The following is a 23,601-nucleotide window of genomic DNA, read 5'->3' on the forward strand; positions in this document are numbered from 1 at the left end:
TGGTAGCTCGTGCCTTTAATCCTAGCACTCGGGTGAGGCAGAGGCAAATGGATCTCTGAATTCGAGGCCAGCCTAGTCTACATAGGGAGACCCTGTCTAGGAAAACAGAAGCAAACAAATAAAAGAGCCAGAATTAGCCACTGTCTTTCACAAGCCTACAGCTGCTGGGCCAGATGCTGTATGGAGACCTTTCATGTGTCCGTTCTGTATTGCTTGTGTGTGTTGTCTCTGAGCCTTCTGTGTGAGGAATGAGGAAAGGGAAGGGGCCGGGAGCACTGGGGAGGAGAGTGGATGTGCTGAGTGGAAAAATACAAGCAGGACATCCCCTGGAGGTCAGGTCCCTCCAGCAAGTATGGGCAGGAGTTTGTGGTACTTCGGAGCATTCTAGTTAAAGGGGGCATCCTTCCTCCTTCCTGCTTGTCCTCCCTCCCCCCAGTCCTCTGCTCCTTCCTTCTCATTAACCATCAGCAATTGCATATTTAAAGTAAGATAGCAAAATGTGAGTGTCTGTGATGTCCTGTCAGGGAGATATCTCTGCAAACCCAAGGCCAGCCCCTGCAGTCTGAACTCCGGGGCTATATTTAGATGACTGTGTGGATCCTGTATTTTTTAAGCACTGTAAACATGTTGATGTGGTTATTTTTAGCTTTTGTAGACCTTAGTGAACTTGTAAGTTGGCCCGTAGACAGAGGCAGTGTCTGTTGCCGTACCTCAGATACTATGTCATTGACTCCAATCGTCCCCCAGGGTTCCCAACACATCCAAAGCCGTGAGCGTGTAGGCCAGCATCAGCTGCACAGTGGGGCAGTGTGGGTGACTGTGGGTGTTTTGTTTTTATGTGCTGGGTGACTCGGGCCGTAGTTTTGATTCTAGTTGAAGATCCATCAGGTGCTGCCACTTGGCAGAAGCCCTGACCCCGATTCTCCTTATACCAGCTTTGTCCCGGTCCTCCGACACAGTGGTGTGTGCTCAGGTCCTTGCTGTCACTATTGTCTGTGTCCTGGTCCTCCGACACGGTGGTGTGTGCTCAGGTCCTTGCTGTCACTATTGTCTGTGTCCTGGTCCTCCGACACGGTGGTGTGTGCTCAGGTCCTTGCTGTTGCTATTGTCTTCAGTACCTTGTACTACTTTCCTGCTGGCCAGAGGTTATGAGGCTTGAGTGTGGTTAAGAGAGCAATGGAAAGTTGACAGGAAACAGGAAGATGGGTTCAGTTTGGGTCCACAGCCTAGAATGGGCCAGCTAGTTCTTGCATGATTTACAAACAAAAAGAGGTTAATAGTCAACAGCTTTTCTTGTGTGACAAGATCTTGCTTGGATTATTACATGAATGGAAATAATTTTCCTTGAAGAGCCGGGCCTAGACGCCCGGCATCACATGTGATCAAGTCTTCCATGTTTGCATTAGAGACTTTACTTCCTTCTTTGTGAAGGAGTGTTGTCTTGGGGTCCATTTTGTACCTGGTACTTGTCTTTGGATAAGGTCACTTGTCTTGTCTGCATTAGTAACTCTAATGCACACATGATTTATCTCGTTGGAGTCGTTTTCCCAAGGAAACTCATAATTGCCTCATGCTTTTGGTCTGGAAGTCTTAAACTGAGTTATATGTTCAGAAGGAAGTATATGAGCGTTATCCGGGCTTATTACATATTAATATCATTATGGAAATTTAAATTTGTTTTGTCAATACTTCAGTGATACATGTGAAAGTACTGTTTTTGAACTGTGACCCAATTAAAAACAAACAAATATTTATTACTTGTTTCTATGGGGATGTGATGTGTATGTGCCTAGTGTGTGTATGTCCACCACATGTGCAGGGTCCCTTGGAGGTTAGAAGAGAGCATCTCATTCCCTGGAACTGGAATTACAGGCAGCTAGGAGCTGCCGACTCCAGATCCTCTGCAGGAGTGGTGTGTGCTCTTACTGATGACCCACCTCTCTGGCCCCTGTGGTCCGGTTCTTACTGTACCCACTCTGCTTTATTATACATTGTGAATGCGCCACAAGAAACTTAGAAAGTCAGTGTGTTTTTACGTTGCTGAAGACTCAAAAGCAAAACCCATTTTACTCCAGAAATAAATATTTTCAGCTGAGACAGTGAACAAAAAAATGAAGTTGAGAGATTTGAGGGTTTTTACAGAAGATAGCTTTTTTTTTTAAGGATTTGTTTTTATTATTTGTAATTCTGTGCACATAGGTTTCTGGGGGGGGGGGGTTGTGCCCATGTGTGCAGGTACCTGTGGAGGCCAGAAGAGGGTATTGAGTCCCTTGGAGCAGAAATTACATATTGGTGTGAGCTGTCTGGTGTGGGTGCTGAGAACTGAACTCAGTTCCTCTGGAAGATCAGCATCAACTCTGAACTCCTGAGCAACTCTCCAGCCAGAAGATAAAAATTATTTCGCTGCTTCCTTATAACTGTAATTGTGCTACTGTTATGAATCATAATGTAAATATCTGATATGATCTCGACCCTGTGGGGGTCGAGACCCACAGGTTGAGAGCCACGGCTATGGGTAATCAATCACAGCTGCTGAGGGTTACAGAGGGGAATGGCTGTGGCCTGACTAGCGGACAGCATTCCATAGCAGCCGAGTCTGGCCTTGAACGTCCTGTGCTTCTGCTTCTACCTCCCAAATGCCGCGATTACATGCATGCGCCAACACTCCGGGTTTTCTGTGATGCTGGGTATCAACGAGGATTCATGGATTCTAGGCGGCCACCCTACTGAACTACATCCCCAGACCAGCAGAGACAGGTGTTGGGATGTAGCCCTGGCTGGTCTGCACCTCACTCTGTAGACCAGGCTGGCTTTGTTCACAGAGACCTGTCTGCCTCTGTCTCCCAGTATTGGCATTAAATGTGTGTGCCACCACACCAGCCGCATTTCTTAAAATACAAATGTATGTAAACAAGGCCGTTGTTTTCCACGTAGCAGTGGCAGCAGTGAGTGACATCCACAGGGTCTAGAGTACACCCAGCTTACAGTAGTGCACAGGAGAATGTTCATTGTGGGTCTTGTTGTTTGGAGCTGGACTTTGCCGCAAGATGCTGCCTCATCCATGAGTTACAGAATTGTCCTTTCAAACGGTAGTGTCCACACGACAGCTGCAGGCCACAGCAGCCAAATTTCAATGAAGTCAGAAAATCAGCTCCGTTTTTGCAGCAGTCGTCAGCGCTCTGGTTCTGCCACCGCCTCTGTCTGCTCTGGCGTGCTTGGGCTCATGGTAGCGCGTGTGCCCTTTGGCTTGCTCAGCTAGATCGGTGGGTCTCTACCCAGGCACTCAGTCTTCCTCTGCCTTCGCAGGAGAAGGACCCCATTACGTTATGTGTTCTTGGCTCGCTGCAAATCTCAGCTGGCTCTCAGCTGGCTGGATAACATAGAAACTGCAGCTGCCTCTTGCCAATGCTGCCCCCCAGACATGGATGACCTCGCTCCACCTGGGCTTTCATCTCGGTGTCTGAGGTGGTGAGGAGGAGAAGAATCAGTGAACCCAAGGCAGGCTGGCTCTCTTCCCTGTGGAGCTACAAGGCCTCCTCCAGCTCATGCAGAAAGTGGCATGGTTATCTTTTCCCAGCCTTTTCTTGGTCAGAATAAGTAAGAAACTCTGGGAGCAGAGGCTGGGCTTGTCTCAACAACTGGAAATACAACTAGATGCAAGCAGTAGTTAGTATTCATTAGTAAAAAATACCCCCAAATGCCCCAAAGTGCTCTATTGAGAATTAACACCAGAGGATGCCTGGCTTGGCGTGTTGGTAGCTCCGTTTCCCAGCCTTGAGTCCAAGGTAGAGCAGCCTTTTCTGTAGTCAGTATTAAAGAGAAGTCCTGCTTTACGGTTCCAAGTCTGTGCCCACCCCACCCCCAGGAAACTCTCTGCTTGCTTTCATCAAGTTCTCAGAGTCAGTTCATGCCTCAGGAAAAAAGTTTAAGTACAGCTTTTTATATTAAACACTGATACATTTCTGTTGTGGCGGTGCATGCTTGTTTGAATGCAGAATTTATACCCGGCCGTCAGGGAGACAGGAATTTAGCAAACTGCCTACACAAAACCCTCAAGCTTCTCCAGCTACTGTTGAATTTGGTTCCACTCTTGTTAGAATCCTTCACCCTCTCCACATTTGGCTACCTGTTTTCATCCGAGCGAAGCCTGGAAAACTGGTATTTGGGAAGTTCGCGGGACAGCCGAGAGCTTGGAGTGAGGCGTCCTTCTTCAATGTTTCCAGCATGTTCTCTTGTTTATGTTACTAAACTAAAGTTAGCACAGATAGAACAAGGCTAGAAAATGGTGACCATGGCTTAAAAACAGGAAATTTTAGGCTGCGTGTGTTTGGAACAGACGGTCGTAATGACAGAGCTGGCAGGATGGGAATTCCCACAAAGGCTGCTTTTTCCTTATTTTGCTCTCAGAGAGAAGATAACGCTTCCTGGAACACAACTGCATGTTTGAAAGCACGTGGCTTCTCTTTTGTCCCTGTTCATGGATAGTTTGTTTTTCTTGACTTCATTTACACTTGGAGCAGTATTTTGGAAATTTCATAGTTTGAATGGAGAAAGCAAATCCCTAGGCACGTACTTTGTGTTTTTAGATATTTAAACATCGGAGTGCATGGCTGCTAGCTTGTAAAGGCAGTGAGAATGTGGAGGATGTTAGGTGGAGGAAGGGGCAGAGTGCTTATCAGAGTATTTTAAGTGTTCACCAGCTTTGCTTGCCTGTTTGTTTTTAACCCCTAAATCCAGTCTTCAAAACAACGTCTTTGTTTAAGCCACTTCCTGACTAAGCTGCTTCCAGATGTATCCTGGAATTCTGTATTTGAGAGAAACTTGAAATTAATTCACTAATTGCAGAGGAACAAGAAAATGGCATTTCCGGGCAACACAAACTTTTTATTTTATGTACACCATTCCTAGATTTTTTTTAAAAATTCATTTTATTTTTCAAAGCCTTTTTAGGCATAAACTTAAAACATGTAACATTTCTATTATAAAAGTAATACATGGAAGATCATTGAAAAAGTCAGATTATACTGAAGTATATAAAATAAGAATGTGCAGCTTGTCTGAACCTCTGACCCCTGGGACAATCATCACCACTACCAGTGGGATATGCATGTTTTCTGACCTTTTTCTAAACAGTATTGTGTGTATGCACACATGATTTTCACACAAATAGAACCATGCCCTATGGACAATTCTGCTGTTGTTTAGACAAGGTCTCGGTAGTCTAGGGCTGGCCTGTAACTCGCTGTGTGTTTCAGTCTGACTGAATTTATGGTAATCCTCCTGCCTCAGCTTCCCAGGTGCTGGGATTACAGACAGACATGAGCCATGCAACTGTTTTTTTTTTTAATTAGACAATTATCTTGTGGGCATATTTCATATATATATATATATATTTTAAATAGTTTTAAAATGTTTCGCATGGACTTATTGTACAGGTATCACATAATTTAACCATTTTCCTGCTTTTGAACTTTAGTCGAACTTATATCATTAAAAAATTCAGTGTTGAACCAGGCATGGTGGTGCACACAACTTTAGTCCCAGCACTCAGGAGGCAGAAGCAGGTGGGTCTCTGTGAGTTCGAGGCCAGCCTGGTCTACAAAACAAGTTCCACGAGAAACCTTTACATTACACAGAGAAACCTTTTCTCAAAAAAAGAAAAAAAATTCAGTGTTCTCAGACAGACAAGATTGCACACACCCCTGAATCCCATCACTCAGGAGGCAGAAGCAGGTGGATCCCTGAGTTAGAGGCCAGCCTGGTCTACAGAGCGAGTTATAGGACAGGCAGGGCTACACAGAGAAACCTTGTTTCAAAAAACCAGATAGATAGATAGATAGATAGATAGATAGATAGATAGATAGATAGATAGATAGATAGGCAGGCATGCAGACAGATGATAGATAAAATAATTCAGTGTTCTCACTAGGCATAGTGCCGACACCTGTAATCCCATCACCTGGGTCATAGAGACAGGAGCCAACCTCTGCTGCATAGCAAGTGAGAGGCAGCTGCATGAGACTGCCTCAAAAATCTCAACCCGAAAGACAGAAGCTCTAGCGTCTTCATGACAGTTTACAGATTTCTGAGATTATGTGTAAAGTTGCCTTCTAGCCATCAAAGAACTGGCCGTTCAGTTCCCCCACAAAGCATCAGTTGTGTGGTACATTTTAGTAGACTTCAGAACAAAACCAGTTCCGCTGCACTTTCTGCCACACCTTCTCAGGTAGACGCAGGCTGACATCTGTGGCCATTTGTGTCTCACTCATGGAAATTTGTTGGGCTCCGGCAGCCTCTGAGGGTCCTGGAGACCTCTCTTTAGCTCCCATGAGCAAGCAAGGCTGTCCGTGGACTTTCTGGTGCTGTCTCCGAAGAGCACAGAAGAGCGGGAGATGGCAGGTGCTTTCACTGGGAGGGAGTTGGGGCTTTTTAAACAAATGTCCTGATGTGGGTTTTGAAGGCAGTTGATCATTGGGTGAAGGATGTAGGTCTTTGGGGGTACAAACAATAGAAAGAAATGAAGTGTAATGGTGTGGAAAGGAGAGCCCGGGAGATGCCTGGTGTGGAAGATGCAGGCTCATATGCCATCCTTAACAAATGCTTCAACTTTGGTAATTTAGACCTCTGGGTTCTTTCCCTGAGGTCTTTTCATTTAGTTCACTGGCTCTCTGTGGTGAGTTTTGGTGGGCAGAAAACACTAGGTTGTCTTATCAAGGCTCTCAAGATCTTAATAATCTGTGCATTATTGATGATACAAAGAAATACAAACAAAAGGATGGGCTCATGTTTAGTTGGAAAAATAGCTCAGAGGCATTTGGAAAAAGTGCTGAGTGTTTGGAGGCCACTACCCTGCGCACGCCACACATCAGCCATGACGGTGTAGCTGTTCTGAAGGCATTACTCACCTCTTCTAAGCAGAGTTCTCCAGTGATTTCTAACCACAGAAGGAAGGCTTCCAGAACAAGTGGATGGCAGAAATGGTGGTCTTTCTTTAAAACTGAACCTAAACACCACTCAGGCTAATTAGGAATGTTCTGTAAGCTTGTTAATACACAGCAAGGGATGGTGTGGAGCTGGTCCGGGGGAATTCCGGTGCTTCCCACTAAATGACAGGACTCCATCTGTACCTTGTTGCTGATGTGCTCATACTGTTTAGTAGCTGAGAAACCTGTTTTCAGATCCCACGCAGGTATGTCAGGGTGCCTGAATTCAGCTTAGCATTGCCTGATTTGCTTAAATGCAAACGGTGTTTATACAGACAGTTCTTTTCAACTAAAGTTCATAAACACCCTCTTGTATATTTAGAGGCTGAGAAGCAAATTGAGTGTTTATTTATGCACCCCATCCTCTCCTGAAAGGTCTTGAGAATTCACGCCGATTGTGCCCAGGCCAGTGATGTGGAGGTCATATGAGAAACATCCATATTCTTGGCCTTGCTTCAAAGGGTTTGACTGCGTCACCATCGGTGGTTGATAGAAGCTCCCTTGGGGGCAAGGTGAGAAGACAAGGCTTCCCCAAGTGATTCGAATATAAGAGTACCAAACAGTCTGTGACTTGAAGGACATGAGAATGGAGAGCTCCAAGCCAGCCCAGGGGTGGGACGGGACGGGACGGGGGCTGAGCTGAGTCCAGGGGTGGAACATGTGTAAAGAACAGCACGTGTTAGGGCCAGAGGCAGGAAAGGAGACCCAGGAGGACTGCAGGCCTTTGAGGTGTGACTGGAGGCTGGAAAGATAAGGGCTGGTCACTATGCCCTGTCAGAGAATTTGGGCTCTCTCCTGTGGCAAACAGTGAACCAGTAAGCAGGGGGAGTTGGTATCACACTTAAAGCCTCATTAATATGCAGATTCACTGAAGTCGGTACTGTATTGTTTATTCAGCTTGAAGTTGGAGTCTTTGTTGTATGTAAGAAATGATAATAATTCCATAAGTTGTTATGTAATTATTCTCAACTAGTTTTATGGATTCTGTTTCATTACCTGCACATCATGGAAGTCTAATACTTAAAATGGTTTTTCATGAGATTTTTACTTAAGATGAATCTGAGCATTTGATTTTGAAGGTTTCAGGAAAACTGTCTGCCTTGTCTGTTACTCAGGCAAGGCTGGAAGGCAGCCTTCAGCTGTCTCTGGGGCTACCAAGACAGCCGGATAAAAATAGGACAAACTTTAAGAATCCCAGATATTTTCAGATAACAAAGACTGACTTATGCGGGCCTGTTTTGTGCTCGGACAAAACAGAGACGTCTTTGTGCTGTGATTAGCAAGGGAGCTGATGTCAGACCTCTTGTCCAGCATCGAGCTTTATTCTGTGACTAAATTGTGCTTTGTCCCACAATGCAGAGAACCTTTGTATCTGCCTTGTTCAAGTGTGAGTTTGTGTAATTGCTTTTGTTTCTCCCGTTTCATCGGGGCCACATTCAGTGAGAGTGACTCATTTTGTGACTGAGACAAACGTTCACATTTGGACCATGTTGAAAATAAATAAATAAGTGGCAGGTGCTGCCTGGCTTGGTTCTGTGTGTCCAGGCTGCAGCTTCCTGTCTTAAGGGTTCATGTTTGGATGGTGTCTGCTCTGCTCCTGGAGTCTCTGGCCCACTGTGGCTCGTGCAGTTTCTAAAGGCCTTTGGGTGTTGGTGATGGCAAGGACCGAATGAGGGGAGCCGGTCCAACAGGACACAGAAAGTGATGCTTCACGTGTCTCAAAGGCACACAGGCAGACCGCCAGCCCCTTCTCTTCTGGGTGTGTGGTTTCCCCACCACACTGGCAGTGTTTGGGAGCGAGCAGTTATCTTACATGTGGTTTTTCACATGTATGTCTTTTTCTCACATGGAAGAGCTTTGGAAAGCACTGATCTCATTTAATGAGGGTAGAGTGCATTTAATATTTCCTCAAACTGTACAACTTTATTTCCTTTGGGAACTCTGAAGGTGGCCACAAAGGAATGGCCTAGAAGGTTGGAGGAAGAAAGGACACAATAGACTTTTGAAAAGAGAATATGCCGAGTTTGTCCTCTCTCAAAGACAGAAGGCAGAAGAGATAGATGGTTTTAAAAAAATGTAAGGGATAAGGCTAGAAACTACACTGGAAAGATTGTAGACCCGGCTGGGAGCTGCTCCGTTAAGAAGGTATGGACCGGCCATGCAAGCATTTGGACCTGAGTTAGATCTCCAGAACCCATGCCAAAAAGCTGGCATGGTAGGATGTGCTCCTAAGCCCAGCCCCGAAAAGGTAAAGAAGAGCAGGTCACGGGGACTCGGAGCCCAAACAGCCTAGCCTCCTTGGCAAGCTCCAGACCAATTTGAGACCAATCTAAAAAAATACAAAGCAAGGCATGCAGTGTTTGAGGGTGACATCCAAGGTTGATCTCTACCCTCTACATGCATGCACACACACATGCACACCCACATACCCAAAAAAGATGAGGAGAAGGGTGCAGACCCAGCCATGGACTTGTTCCACAGCCCAGCAGCCTCGCTGAGATGCAGTTTAGATGCCGATGCCCATTCTACTCAGCCTGAGCCACTGGGGAATGGGAGAATATGGTCAATGAATTATGTAGTAAGGCATTTCAGAAAGATCTCCTTGTGAGCCATTAAAATTTTAAAAGTCATTTCTGTATTTAAAAACAGAACCTCTTCAGTCTGGAGACATCACTGAGGAGAGAGGCTCCTGTGATGGCCCTGCATAACTTACATTTTCCTTCCTTTCCACTTCGCCATTGCTGTGCCGGCTTTAGGGGGCAGGGTCTTGTGAGCACTGCCACACCCCGAAAGGCGATCATTGGATGAGGATGGCTGTTATTTATTTGTAATCCAGTGCCACATTCATGTGTATCTATCACCTTGTGATTTCCTGTTACTTGGAACATCCACAGAGCTCCACTCTGCCTTCTTCTGGACACATCCTTTACTTCCTTGGGAAGTTGATCTAAAATATTGATATTAGGGGTGGGGGATGTAGCTCTGTTGATAAGACCACTTGCCTAGCATTTAGGAAGCCCTGGGCTTGGTCCTCAGAACCACATAAACCAAGTGTTCACATGCTTGTAATCCCAGAACACAAGAAGATCAAGAGTTCAAGGCAGGCCTAGGATACATGAAATGCTGCTTCCACAAAAAAATAAAAATAAAATACTGATACTTAAGAATTGCATGTTGGGAAGCCAGGCAGTGGTGGCGCCCGCCTTTAATCCCAGTACTGGGGAGGCAGAGGCAGACAAATCTCTTTGAGTTCGGGGCCAGCCTGGGCTACAGAGTGAGTTCCAGGAAAGGTGCAAAGCTACATGGAGAAATCCTGTCTCAAAAAACCAAAAAAAAAAAAAAAAAAAAATAGCATGTTGGGGGCTGGAGAGATAGCTCAGAGGTTAAGAGCACTGGCTGCTCTTCCAAGATCCTGAGTTCAATTCCCAACAACCACATGGTGGTTCACAACCATGTATAATGAGATCTGGTGCCCTCTTCTAGCATAGATACAAGCAGAACACTGTATACATAATAAATAATCTAAAAAAAAAGAAGAAGAAGAATTGCATGTTGGTGCCTTTAATCTCAGCACTCAGGAGGCAAAGGTGGGTGAACCTCTAAGTTCAAGGCCAGCCTGGTCTACAGAGTTCAGGACAGCCAGGGCTACACAGGGAAAACATCTCGAAAACCTCCTCCCCCCAAAAAAAGAATTGCATGTGGGTTGGGTTTTTTTGTTTTGTTTTGTTTCATTTCAGTGAGGATTACATATATTTTTCCACAAATGAATGTCTATCCATTTACCACTGTTACTATGAGTGTTTTGCTGGCTTTGTTACGCCCTGAAGTGTTTGAATGGGTGTGAAATGTTTCCTTCACTGTTGAGCATTACACTCTTTAGGGTTCACAGGCCCAAGTAGCTTATTTGTCTCCTCACAAGTACCTGGTGCAATATTCTCAGAATAATCAAAAACTCATTGACAAGCCGGGCGGTGGTGGCGCACGCCTTTAATCCCAGCACTTGGGAGGCAGAGGCAGGCGGATCTCTGTGAGTTCGAGGCCAGCCTGGGCTACCAAGTGAGTTCCAGGAAAGGCGCAAAGCTACGCAGAGAAACCCTGTCTCGAAAAAAAAAAAAAAAAAAAAAAAAAAAAAACTCATTGACTGATTAAGTTGATGCTATAGTGCTTTTTAGTTAAATTTGCCAAATTTGTGATACATAGATGACACAGAGCATTTGTCATTTTGCTTTTGGTGGCTTTAAACAAGAGATACTTTCTGATGAACACACATCTATAGGTGTTAATGAAGACACAGGAGTACTTGAGTTGATGAACACACATCTGTAGGTGTTAATGAAGACACAGGAGTGCTTGAGTTTGGAACACACATCTGTAGGTGTTAGTGAAGACACAGGAGTGCTTGAGTTGATGAGCACACATCTGTAGGTGTTAATGAAGACACAGGAGTACTTGAGTTTGGAACACACATCTGTAGGTGTTAATGAAGACACAGGAGTGCTTGAGTTTGGAACACACATCTGTAGGTGTTAATGAAGACACAGGAGTACTTGAGTTGATGAACACACATCTACAGGTGTTAGTGAAGACACAGGAGTACTTGAGTTTGGAACACACATCTGTAGGTGTTAATGAAGACACAGGAGTACTTGAGTTGGGATCGACTTACATCAGCAGCACAAACATGAAGCTCATTCTCAGTCTGATGAGACCATAGCAAACCAAAGTCCTCCTATTGGGTGATGGATGGACCCTGAAACCACTGAGCGCGAGGCTGACTTTATCCCACTCATTACTGGAAGGATATGCAGTGTGTGTGGGTACAGTTTTCCAAAACTAAAACATTGACACACTGTGACAGTGAACAAAACAGTGGCCATGTTAGATGCTCCTAGAGCTGTAGAAATGTGTGTCTCAGTCCTCCTGGTTCACAGAGTGCCATCTTTAGGTGACCTTGTCTTCAGGGTTCATTCTGAAGTGTGGATGCATCTTAGAACATGACTGAGATTTTACTATTTATCTGTCTATGCTAGAGGATAAAACTCAAAAGAAGTGAGGCTTGGTTTGGGGTCCAGGGCCAGAGATGACAAAGAAGACTTAGCCATCTAGTCCTGCTTTAGCCAATGAATATAGACTTTAGAGAAGGTGGTAGTGGGAATTACAGCCTCTTCTAAAAGATTCTCTTTCTACTGATTTATTTAATTTTATGTGTTGAGTTTTTGTGTGTGTGTGTATATATATATATGCACATATGTGTGCTGGAGGTGCCCTTGGAGACCATAAGAGGGGTTGTTGGATCCCCTGCAACTGGAGTTACAGATGGTTTGAGCTGCCATGTGGGTGCTGGGAACTGAACCTGGGTCCTCCGTAAGAGCAGCCAGTGCTCTTAACTACTGAGTCATCTCTCCAGCTCCCCAGACCTTCTTCAGGAATGCTGTTAGAGGAAGGGGATATTGAATATAGTGTGTATGTGTCAGAGCGTGTGTGCGTGTATGTGTGTTAGGAAGAGAACTATAACAATTCGGGAATACAGATCTCTGTAGTTTGAGAACAACAGATTAGAATGCCATTAGAATGGCAGACCATTGCTGGCATCCCAAGGAAGCAACCAGGAAAACATCCAAGCCCATTTCCCCTCCTCCATTGTCTCACTCCTGAGAAAACGGAGAATTCTAGAGTTTAAATCTCCTGTGAGGAAGCACTGTAAGTGTATTCTCTTGTGTAGGGGGTTGGGGACGGTGTGCATGTGTGTCAGCTCACAGGGACGAAAGGAGGACGTCAGGTGACCCGCCCTGTCACTCCGCCATATTCCTTTGTGGTCTCTCACTGAACATAGAGCTAGGCCGCTGGCCAGAAGGCCCCAGCCAGGGCCCTCTTGTGTCTGCCCTGTGGAGCAGGGATAGAGATGCACATCTGGCCACAGCCAGCTTTTCATACAGGTGTTGGGGACCTGAACTCGGGTCTTCATGCCTGTGCAGCAGGCTCTTCCCTACCAATCCATTTCTCCAGCCCTTCTTTGGCATATTAAGATGTGGGAAACCATTACTGTTTTAAAGTGGTAAAATTTTAACTAATTCTAACTAACCAGGTCAGTGTTACTAAGTACATCCACATCATTAAACACTTTGACCATTTCTGCAAGAGCTTCACAACCTCTCTCTCTCTCTCTCTCTCTCTCTCTCTCTCTCTCTCTCTCTCTCTCTCTCTGGATTTAACTACTCTAAGTGCTTCATATAACAGGATCACGGTGTTTACTCTTTGTGAATGGCTTCCTTCACTTAGCATGTCTGACCTGGATCTTCGGCTGATACCATTTTCCCAACACTCTTCATTGACTTGAAAAAAAAAAAAAAAAAAAAAAAAACGATTTTATATTGGCTTCTGTTGTGTCACGGGAGAACTGATACAAGATATGACAACTTTTCAGACCTTGCCTTTATACAATGGGCTTCATAAACATGTGTCACCGCAGAGTGTGCCTTCCTGACCTCAGGTGGCTGTTTTGCTTGTTCCTAGGCATGGAAGCGAAGGTGGTTTGTGTTACGCAGTGGCCGTTTGACTGGAGACCCCGACGTCCTGGAGTACTACAAAAATGACCACGCCAAGAAGCCCATCCGGATTATTGATCTAAACTTGTGCCAGCAAGTCGATGCCGGGCTGACATTCAACAAGAAGGAGTTTGAAAACAGCTACATCTTTGATATCAACACCATCGACCGGATCTTCTACTTGGTGGCGGACAGTGAGGAGGACATGAACAAGTGGGTTCGTTGCATCTGCGACATCTGTGGATTCAACCCCACAGAAGAAGGTAGGCCAAAGGTGCCGTTTTGTCTGATTTTGTAAAAATGTATTATATGTGTATAGATGTTTTGCCTGCATGTATGTCTGCACTACATACGTGTAGTGCCTGAAGAAGCCCTCAGATCCCCTGAGACTGGAGTTACAGATGATTTTGAGTGGTCATGTGCTGAGAATTGAACCTGGGTCCTGTAGGAGCAGCCAGTGCTCTTAACCGCTGATCCATCTCTCCAGACCCAGAGCTTAAGGTTTTGTTACTAGCTTGAGCAGTTTTAGAAGCATGACAAAGTTCTTTGTTATCACTTGTGAGCTTCGTTATTTTGTTTTTACAATGGGGAGTTGGACACTTAGAGCACGCACTGAACTCTTCGGGCAGTTTGGAGAGAACTTCTACAGTTTTGAGAGACTTAATCGATAGGGCCAGGGTCTAAATAACTGCCCTCATGAAGAAGGTGACAAGAAACATTTGTAAATTTTTGAATCTTATTCATTTGGAGGAGGGGCATGTATGTGACTGTGGGGGTCAAGGAGTGGGGGGTGGCGTCAAAAGACAACTCATAGAAGTTTGTTTTCTCCCTCCGCCGTGTAAGTGAATCCTGGAGCTTTAATTCAGGTTGATGGCAAATGCTTTTACCTACTTAGCCACTCACTGGCCTGAGAATATTTTTTTTAAATTTTTTTCTTTCTTTCTTTTTTTGTTTGTTTGTTTGTTTTGAGACCGAGTTTCTCTGTGTTGTTTTGGTGCCTGTCCTGGAACTCACTCTGTAGACCAGGCTGGCCTCGAACTCACAGAGATCCGCTTGGCTCTGCCTCCCGAGTGCTGGGATTAAAGGCGTGGGCCGCCGCCGCCCAGTCATTTCTCTATTTCCTTTTCCCTTCCTCCTTGAGAGTAGCCCTCCTCTCAAATATGTCCCATTCCTCTCCTTTGCTCCCCTCCCCCCCTTTGACCTTTTGACCTCTCCCCCCTTCAGGTGTGCCCTTCCTATTTTCATGAGAAGGACACGCTGTAAATGCTGTGTGATAAATAGACTGAGTGGGTTTTTTGTTTTTTTCTATATTTAATGAACCGTTTTCCTTGATTTTTAGATGTCAGAATCGGTTGGTCACAATGTCAGTTTTTGCTTTACCACCCAGCTAGACGAGGGTCTTTAGAGATAAAAGCTAAAGCCGCAGTGACCTTTTTAGTGGCAGAACTCCGAAGTCCTTGGAAATCAGCAGTATATGAAGTTACACACTTTGTGTCTTCATAATCGTGTGTGAAGGGTAGAAGACTGAGCTAATTTCTACAATTATTATTCAAATGTGGAATATGTGTTTTGTGAGCTGGTTACGAGAGCAGCGTTGCTAATCACAAGTCCTTCTGTGTTCATCCCGTCAATCTTTGTGATTTCAGTTTCTCTGATTCTTTCTACAGCTCGGGAGCTATGTCTAAGTCGAATGGAAATTATATTTCAGATGTTATTATTTCATATTTTCACAGCTTCCTTCTAGCTCTCTCCCCCAGATAGCCAGTTAGAAATACCTTGATACACTGTGTTGATGTTTAAGCTGAGTTCTTAAATAAGTCTATAGAAGATGAGTGATTATTATGTCATATTAATTAGAGAGCCGGAAAGATCAGTACACTGTGTCATTCTGCTTTGCGGTGTGTGGTGGTAAAACTCCACAAAGGCTTTAAAAACCATTCCACAGCCATTCCACAGCCCATGCATCTGTTGTGCATGGCCTCACTGAACCTCAAGAGCTGTGTTGAAACCCACAGCAGAGAAGAGCTTAGCAGCCATGTCCAGTTTTGTGTGATAAGAACTGCATGTCTGTGTCCCCATTAACTTTACCACAGTTTTTTAGAAGTGTGTGTGCGCTTGCGCACTCAGGCTAAATTTTATTTTTTATTGTATGTATTTGTCTGTTCTGCCGGCATGTATGTGTGCACATCATTTGTGTGCAGAGCCAGCAGAGGCCAGGAGAGGGTATCAGATCCCATGGAACTGGAACTGCAGACAGGGTTGTTTTGCTTTTGTTTTTGTTTTTAATGTGTCTGGGTGTTTTGCCTGCATGTATTATTGTGCACCACTTGCATGCCTGGTGTCTGAGGAGGCCAGAGAAGAGTGTTGGGTCCCCTAGGACTAGAATTATGGACAGTTGTGAGCTGCCGTGTGGAGGCTGTGTGTTAAACCGTGTCCTCTGGAAGAGCAGCCGGTGATCTTAACCATCGGGCCATCTCTCCAGCTCCTTTGCCCCCCGTTCTGTGTTCTGTTGTTTCCGATCATACCCCACAACTCATCCCCAACAGTGATGGGTACTTTTCCCTCTCTGGAGTCTGGTCCTAAGCCCTGTGCTCTCCATTTTGAAGTCGGAATATGCACTGTTCTTTGCTCAAAAGTTGGCTGATGCCTCAAGATGCTTTTCTACTGTTTGAGTTCCAGATGTGGGAAGAAGCAGACTGTGCCCAGACAGCAAAGCCTCCTGGTCCCTGTGAGAATAACTAATTTTCCCCTGAAAACAAAGGAAGGGGGGAATCTGACCTATGTTCTGATTCCAGGAACCTCTCAAAATACCATTACCCTGTTATTTCCGCTGCCCCAGGTGACCACTGCTATTATTGAACACTCAGAATCCTGGCAGGCTGTCCTGTTTTTAAATTCTAGCACACTGAACTGTGTGTGGCTCCCACGGAGACTTTTTTTTAGTGGGTTTGAGGATAAAAAACGGTTTCTTTTGTTTTTCTTGGAAATGTGCAGACTGACTTTTTTGTTTGGGCACACCAAGGTGGAAGCTGTTAAATTTGCTAAACAAGCTCTGGGAAGTCCAGCCAGGGCTGCAGGAAGCGTGCTGACATCTAGCAAACCTCTGGGCTAATTTTAGGGCACGAGCTTAGAAAGCTGCCTGCATTGCTTTTCTCAAAGTGTCCAGATCATAGCAGTTTAGTTTTAAAATGCAGTTCTCAGTTTGATATTCTTCCCTTCAGTAAGATAGGTAAAACTGACATTTAAGAAAAAAAAAAAAAATACATACGGACCGAGGAGGTATCTCGGTTAGTAGAGTCTTTGCTGAGCACGTACAAAGCTCTGGGTTTGGTCCTCAGCACAACATAAACCCGACGTGATGGTACATGCCTGTAAATTCCAGCATTTGAGAAATGGAGGCAGGAGGACCACAAGTCCAAGGTCATTCGTGGCTCAACAGACATGAAAGACCGTTTCTCAGAGGTGGAAAGGAAAGAAAGTGGGGGTTGGGGGAAGATTTGAGGGTCTCCTTTTGTGTAAAGCAGTATTAATCAAGGACTTTTGAGTTTCTTTTTACAGGGTCTGGAAAGATGGCTCAGTGGTTAAGAGCATTGGCTGCTCTTCTAGAGGTCCTGAGTTCAATTCCCAGCACCCACATGGTGGCTCCCGACTGCCTCTACCTCCAGGTCTGGGGACCAGATAGCATCCTCTAACTTCTGCAGGCACCAGGCAGGCGAGTGGTGCAGACATAATACAAGCAAACACCCTTACACATGAACTAATAAGTAAAAATTACTTCAGTTTTTTTTCTTTTTAACTTTTTTTTGAGACAGGTTTCAAACTCAGATTCTCTTGCCTCTGCCTCCCGGGTACTGGAACTTAGGTGTGTACCTCCACACCCAGCTCACTCTTGACTGTCTTTATTAAAGCCTTGTCTATTATTACTATTGTGCAGGCATAGATTGTCGGTGCCTTCTTTGTCTGCACACGTATAAACATACATGTGCTCTTTTGATAGACATTAGCTCAGATTAAGAGTTTCAACATTCACACTCCACCAGAAAATCCTTTTTCTAGAGATATCCCCCTCAAAGTAAATTTGGGATACTTTTAACTTCTGTTAATTTTGCCTGTTTTGAATGCCATGTAAGCAGAATCCTTGAGTCTGGCTTCCTTCCTCCAACATTGAGTCCCCAGGAGTCACCATGCTGAAGTGTGTGGTGTTTTTCCCATGCAGCATTCTGTCCTGTGACTGTCATACAATATGGATCTGTTAGAATGTTGGTATATGGATATCTCAATTGTTCTACAAAGGTGTAAACATTCTTGTATGTCTTTTTAAAACAAAAAGATCCTTTTTATTATTTTTAAGTGTGTGTGTGTGTGTGTGTCTGTCTGTCTGTCTGTACATTCGAGTGCTGAGTACAGGTGCCAGGGAGGCCAGAAGAAGGCATTGGCTCTCTTGGAGCTGAGGTTCCTGCTAGGTATTGGGAACTGTGTGTGCATCAGCCCCTCTGCAAGACAGCTGAGCCATCTCTCCAGCCCGTTATGGGGTGTGTGTCTTTTGATAAACATTAGCTCTTAGTTCTTTTGGATCCATGCCTATGAGTAGAACTGCTAAATCCTAAGATATTTGCAGTTTAGCATTTGTAAAATCATAACTTTATGTCTTCAAAGTCATTGTACCACCTGCTTTCCTACCAGAAGTGTGACAAATTGTTAGCCATCTTGTTAGCAGCATTTGACACTGGTCAGTGGTTCGTGGTGGCCTTGCCAGTGGTCTTTGCATTTCCCTGAGCAGCAGTTCAACCAGAGCGTGTATCTCTTCTGTTTGAAACTATTGTACAGTTTGAGTCGTGAGTCAATGGGTGCCTGTGTAGGGCCCAGCCTCGTAGATTTCTCAACTGGCCCACAATTGATTTTCATGCCATCAGATCTCTGGATAAGAACAATGGCATGTTGTTTTTGTCAGCATCCCCTAAGGATTAAAAGGCTCCAAGGAGGTTTTTGAAATGTTTGAGAGATAGAGACTTGGAAAGTGAAGGACATTTTGTCCTTGAAGCACAGTAAAGCAGCTGTGAGGTGAGGAAGAGGTTCAGGGTCCTGTCTGCTTGATTAAGCTGTACAAGCTGCGTTTGCGTCCCTGACAGTGGCTCCTAGGTCATCGGATAACCTGCAGGAGTCATCTCCTTCCACCACGTGGGTCCTGGGGACAGACTTACGGTCATCAAGCTTGGCAGCAAACATCGTTACCTGTTGGGCCATCTCACTGGGCCATTAAATCTTTATTATCATATATTACATACGATAGGTTTGATATGACATTTTCATACATGTGCATAGTGTATTTTGACCATATTCACCACCACATAAGATACCCCCCATTCTTGTCAATCTCCTTTTAACACAAAGCATGATGGTCCTAAATAGTATAAACCAGTGCATAGGGTGAGGGGGTCATCTGAGCCGGTTTTTTCTTCGTGGATCTATTCAATTATAATCTTCCCCTCTACACTGAAGGCTTCCTGGAAAGCCTCACCTTAGCGTGCTTATGACTTTCTAAGTAAATTTCAATTAGGAGTTTGCTCCAGTGGTTTATTAGGCCTTTAATGGATGTTAATTATATTCTTGGTACATTCCGAGTTAAGAAATGGGAAATGATTTTGTGCGTGTATGCAGACTTAGAGCTAGTGTTTGTTTCTTGGAGATCCATGGAGAGAGTAAAACGTCAGAAATCCAAACAGGGCAGAGAGGAGAGTGGTCTCCACCACCGGGTGTGTGGCCAGCAGAGGCGGAAGTCACACACCTGTGAGGTCAAACAGGTGTCTTTTCTGGACCAGTTGTTTGGCTCTCACAGAAGTCTTACATTAGAGACTGTTTAGGCATAGTTCAAAGTTTTTAAATTAACATTATTTATTTGTGTGGGGGTGTTTATCTGTCTGCGTGTGTGTGCATGCTCGTGTGTGTGTGTGTGTGTGTGTGTGTGTGTGTGTGTGTGTGTGTGTGTGCATGTGTGTGTGCACGCATGCAGTTGCATGCCACAGAGCAGAAGGCCAGAGAACAATCTGCACTTCTCTCCACCATGTAGCTCTGGAGACTGAACTCAGGTTATCAGGCTGTTAAATGGCTTGCATTCAGTCAGAGTTGGTGGAACATTCATCCCTTTAACATTTTTTAGCATGTTTTGCATATTTTATTCTTTTAAAACCTGACTTTCTCTCAGCCTTCTCCTTTCTATTCATTCACAGCTGAGTATTTGCCTTTTCCTTGGCTGTGATGGCCTTGTGTTTCTAGGCAGAATAACTGATCAGTGTGTCCAGGCCCTTAAAGTTAGACTTTGTCATGTCAGAGACTGCAGAGCTTTCATTTTTAGATGTGCAACTGATTTTCTAGTCATGCCCTGCGCAGTTTTCATTTATCGTTTTTGGAACATGGTTAAGGGATTCTTGAGTTACTTCTTTGCTCGCTGACTGCAAACAGCTTTGGTGTGGGTGTGAGCCCGGGGCAGAGGCTCGGATGCTGAGGATGAAGAGTTCACTAGTCTTCACTAGCCTCTAAATTAGATATATTTCCCCCAGCCTAGTGAGAAGTAGGAAGGAAAGAATGATCAGGAAAGAAAAAAAAAATCCAAAAACAAAAAACTTGTCTCTTAGGGCTGGAGAGGTGGCTCAGTGGTTAAAAGTACTGGCTGTTCTTACAGAAGACCCAGGTTCCATTCCCAGATCCTGTAACTCCAGTGTCAGGGCATCCAATGCTCTCTTCTACCCTCCAAGGCACCAAGCATGCGTATAGTGCACAGACATATATGGAGCTAAAATACCTATGCACACTAAATTAAATGAACATTGAAAACGTGTCCTGCGAAGATCATAGAACACTTTCATTTTAATGTTAGTGCTTTCAAGACTTTTCAGGGATGCATTCTCGTGGCCTCATGGGGAGGAGGTATGGCATGTGCCCATGCATATGGGGTCCAGAGGTCGACATCAGATGTCTTTCTATGTCTCTGCCCATTTTGAGTCAAAGCCTCTCACTCTGCCTGGCGCTAATCAAGAGGGTTAGACTAGGTGGCCAGTGAGCCTCAGGGATCTGCTTGGCTCTTTGTGCGTGTTTTGGGGTCCCAGCTCAGGCCCTCCTGCTTGTATGGTAGGCACTTTACCAACTAACTGAGCATCTCCTCAGCCTCAACTGTGACTTCTTTAGGGCCCCTGAACTAAAAGGAAAGGTTGTCTTTCAGATGTCAGATGTCTTGACAGCAATCAATTAGCGTATGAATGTTGCTATTTGGATAGTATGTGTCGCTTTATTCTGGCCTTGAACTCCTGAGTGTGAGCATTTTCCACATCTGCCTTCAGAAGAGCTAGCATTGCACTTGCACACCACTGTCTATGGCCTTGGTTAGTATCTGTTTTCACCAACACTGTTATCATTTATTCTGGTTTCATGCATTAAAGCAGTTCATCTCCAGACTTTCAAAGTAGCTTAGTCTACAACAATAGCAGTCTGACTGTGATAACTGAAAGTTCACCTCTGTTCCAGATCCCGTGAAGCCCCTTGGCCACTCCTCACAAACACCAGCTGACTCACCTCTAGGCGCGTCGGCCTCCACCCAGCCGGACGCCTCTCCGGTCGCGCTACCTCCGTCTTACCAGCTCATCAGCCTCCCGCCACACCCAGACACTCTGGGCCTCCAGGACGATCCACAAGACTACCTCTTGCTGATCAACTGTCAAAGCAAGAAGCCCGAACCCACCAGGTACATGGTGCTTGCCATCATGTGTGTGGGGGTGTGAATGTGTATGAGCGAGTGCATGCATGTGCACATGTGTGTGTGCGTGTGTATGCATTTTAAATCTTTAGGTTTTTTTAAACCTTGAAGTTTCTGTGGAACCATCTCAGTAGGCTTCCACTGCAGGTTTGTATTACGTATGTTTATAACAAGTCTTTGTTAATGGGTTGCCTGGGAGGTCTTTTGTAGATGAAACAGTTTCTGCCATCATGGCCAATCACAGTTTACCTACAAGGCTCTTTGGAAAGAGTCTTGCAGTTTTTGTTACGGACTCACGGGTGTTACTTGCTTGACAGATGTCACTGACTTGTAAATGGTGACCTTGCTCCATTTCTTATGTGATTATAAACCAGCCAAGGGTCATCTTTTGTTTCTGAAGAAGGAGAGGAGTACCTACTGCTAGAAGATTTTGAAAGCAAAGCGGTCCCATTGCAGTGAGTGTGCTGTAGTTTTGGATCTGTGTGAGAAACTAATACTACAGGTAAAATCCCAATATGGCAAATCCTAGAAGCTAGGCCGACTGGGGCACAGGGACATTTCATGAGGTCAAATAAACCGCTAACAGCTGTGACACTTTCAAACCTTCCTCCTCAGCCAAGCAGCAGTGCTGACCCCAAGCCTTGATGTCACAGGTTATTAAATAGAAATCTATGGAATGTCTGACTCAGAGGGTCCAAAAAGCTTTTTCCAAGTGCTCTGTACAGGGTCATCACCCCCTACACACACACACACACACACACACACACACACACACACACACACACACACCTGCCCTATACTAAGCCCAAAGATACGATAAGTTGATCATCTTTGGCTTTTGATATTGAGAAACTGGAAGGCAGTGGCAGTGGAGATGGGAGAACGGTTATTTCACTATTTGAAGAAACAACAAGAAAATGAAGATCAATCAACAGGCCAGTGCCTGCCACTGACAGCCTGTGACCATCAGTGACAGACTGCCAACAGGTCTATTTATTCACGGTACAAAAGTGTCAGTGAGCTGCTTCTACACACATGGGATGGCTACAAAACAAAGTGTTCAGGAACACATAGACATTTGTTACACAAAAAGGTTTCTCTTCTCAGTGTTAAAAAAGTGATTCTTGGTTAGTATAAGATTACAGAGAATACTTGTTTAAAATATACGTAGAACCTGCCAGGTGATGATGGCACACACCTTTAATCCCAGCATTCGGGAGGCAGAGGTAGGAGGATCTCTGAGTTCGAGGCCAACCTGGTCGACAGAGCGAATTCTAGGACAGCCAGGGCTACACAGAGAAACCCTGTCTTGAAAAGCAGACAAATAAACAAACAATGTAGAGCTTAAAATCCCCAGAAATGGTTTCTGCGAACCATTCCCTGGGAGAGTGGGAGGAGCTCGGGAACATTCCACAGATGGTTTTGTCTTGTTTGTTATAATGGAATTTTACCTGTAAGAGCAAGAAAATTGTATGAATCGACACTAGTTAATACTGTCAAATTCTAACTCGACTGTGTTTGCCGTGAGTTGAAGACTGCACACTTGTGAATGTGTCCTTGTGCACTAACTGAGACTTGGCTTGATGGAGACTCGCCGTTACTTTCTGGTGTCGTGTTCTTAAGAAGCCAGCTGATCAGTGGCAGCGTTCAGTGTGTTTTCTTTTCATTAATTTCACTGGCACAACATCGTTACTGCTACAGGAGAAGCTGTTCTAGAAATGACTGCGTAAGATACTTTGCCAAAGTGACAGTTCAATAACAAACATTTATGAAGTACCCACCCATGCTCACTAGTGTGCTAGGTGCTGTGAAGATACAACCTGATTCCATAGACACAGTTCCCTGAGGTGCAGTCGCCCTGGGAGCTCTCGAGGGAACCTTCTGAAGGAGCCAGAGAATGTGAGCATGAAATGCTTACACATGCACACATAGGTCGTAATTCTCACACCGCCCTTTCATCTGCCAGGACTCAGCTCATACACATGCTCCTCCAGGAAGCCTGTCTCGGGGCTCTTAGAGTGAAACATCCCTGTGGGTTGGTGGGGTTTCACTGTTGTCTTTTAGCATTTGCTTATTTCTATTTGTGTGTATGTGTGCAGTGCATGTGTAGACAGCGGAAGACAACTTGTAAACAACTTGGTTTTCTCCTTCCACCGTGTGGATTCCAGGGACCATCCCCAGGCTTGGTGCTGAAGACCTTTACCCACTGAACCATCTTGCCGGCCTTCTCTGAGTTTTTACAGCATACTAGCTATCCAGTGCCCACATCTCTGTCTTACTGTAGTGTTGGAAATAACGCAGTAGTTCCTCTTTCCCACCACTAGAG

At 44.9% G+C, this 23,601-nt stretch overlaps 1 protein-coding gene across 6 annotated transcripts in view; it reads left to right on the forward strand.

Moving 5' to 3' along the window:
- Positions 1-23,601, forward strand: part of Gab1 (GRB2 associated binding protein 1) — a 110,140-nt gene that overhangs the window by 63,232 nt on the left and 23,307 nt on the right. For 4 of the 6 annotated variants that reach the window (XM_028881767.2, XM_028881770.2, XM_028881772.2 and 1 more), the window contains exons 2-4: positions 13,497-13,791; positions 21,047-21,263; positions 21,650-21,730. In XM_028881767.2, coding sequence (XP_028737600.1) covers positions 13,497-13,791; positions 21,047-21,263; positions 21,650-21,730 — 593 coding nt within the window. The remainder of the gene's footprint in view (positions 1-13,496; positions 13,792-21,046; positions 21,264-21,649; positions 21,731-23,601) is intronic. The other 2 variants (XM_028881769.2, XM_028881771.2) reach the window with 1 other exon arrangement.

This window comes from Peromyscus leucopus, chromosome 5 (genome assembly GCF_004664715.2).
Source record: "Peromyscus leucopus breed LL Stock chromosome 5, UCI_PerLeu_2.1, whole genome shotgun sequence".
NCBI classification, from domain to species: domain Eukaryota; kingdom Metazoa; phylum Chordata; class Mammalia; order Rodentia; family Cricetidae; genus Peromyscus; species Peromyscus leucopus.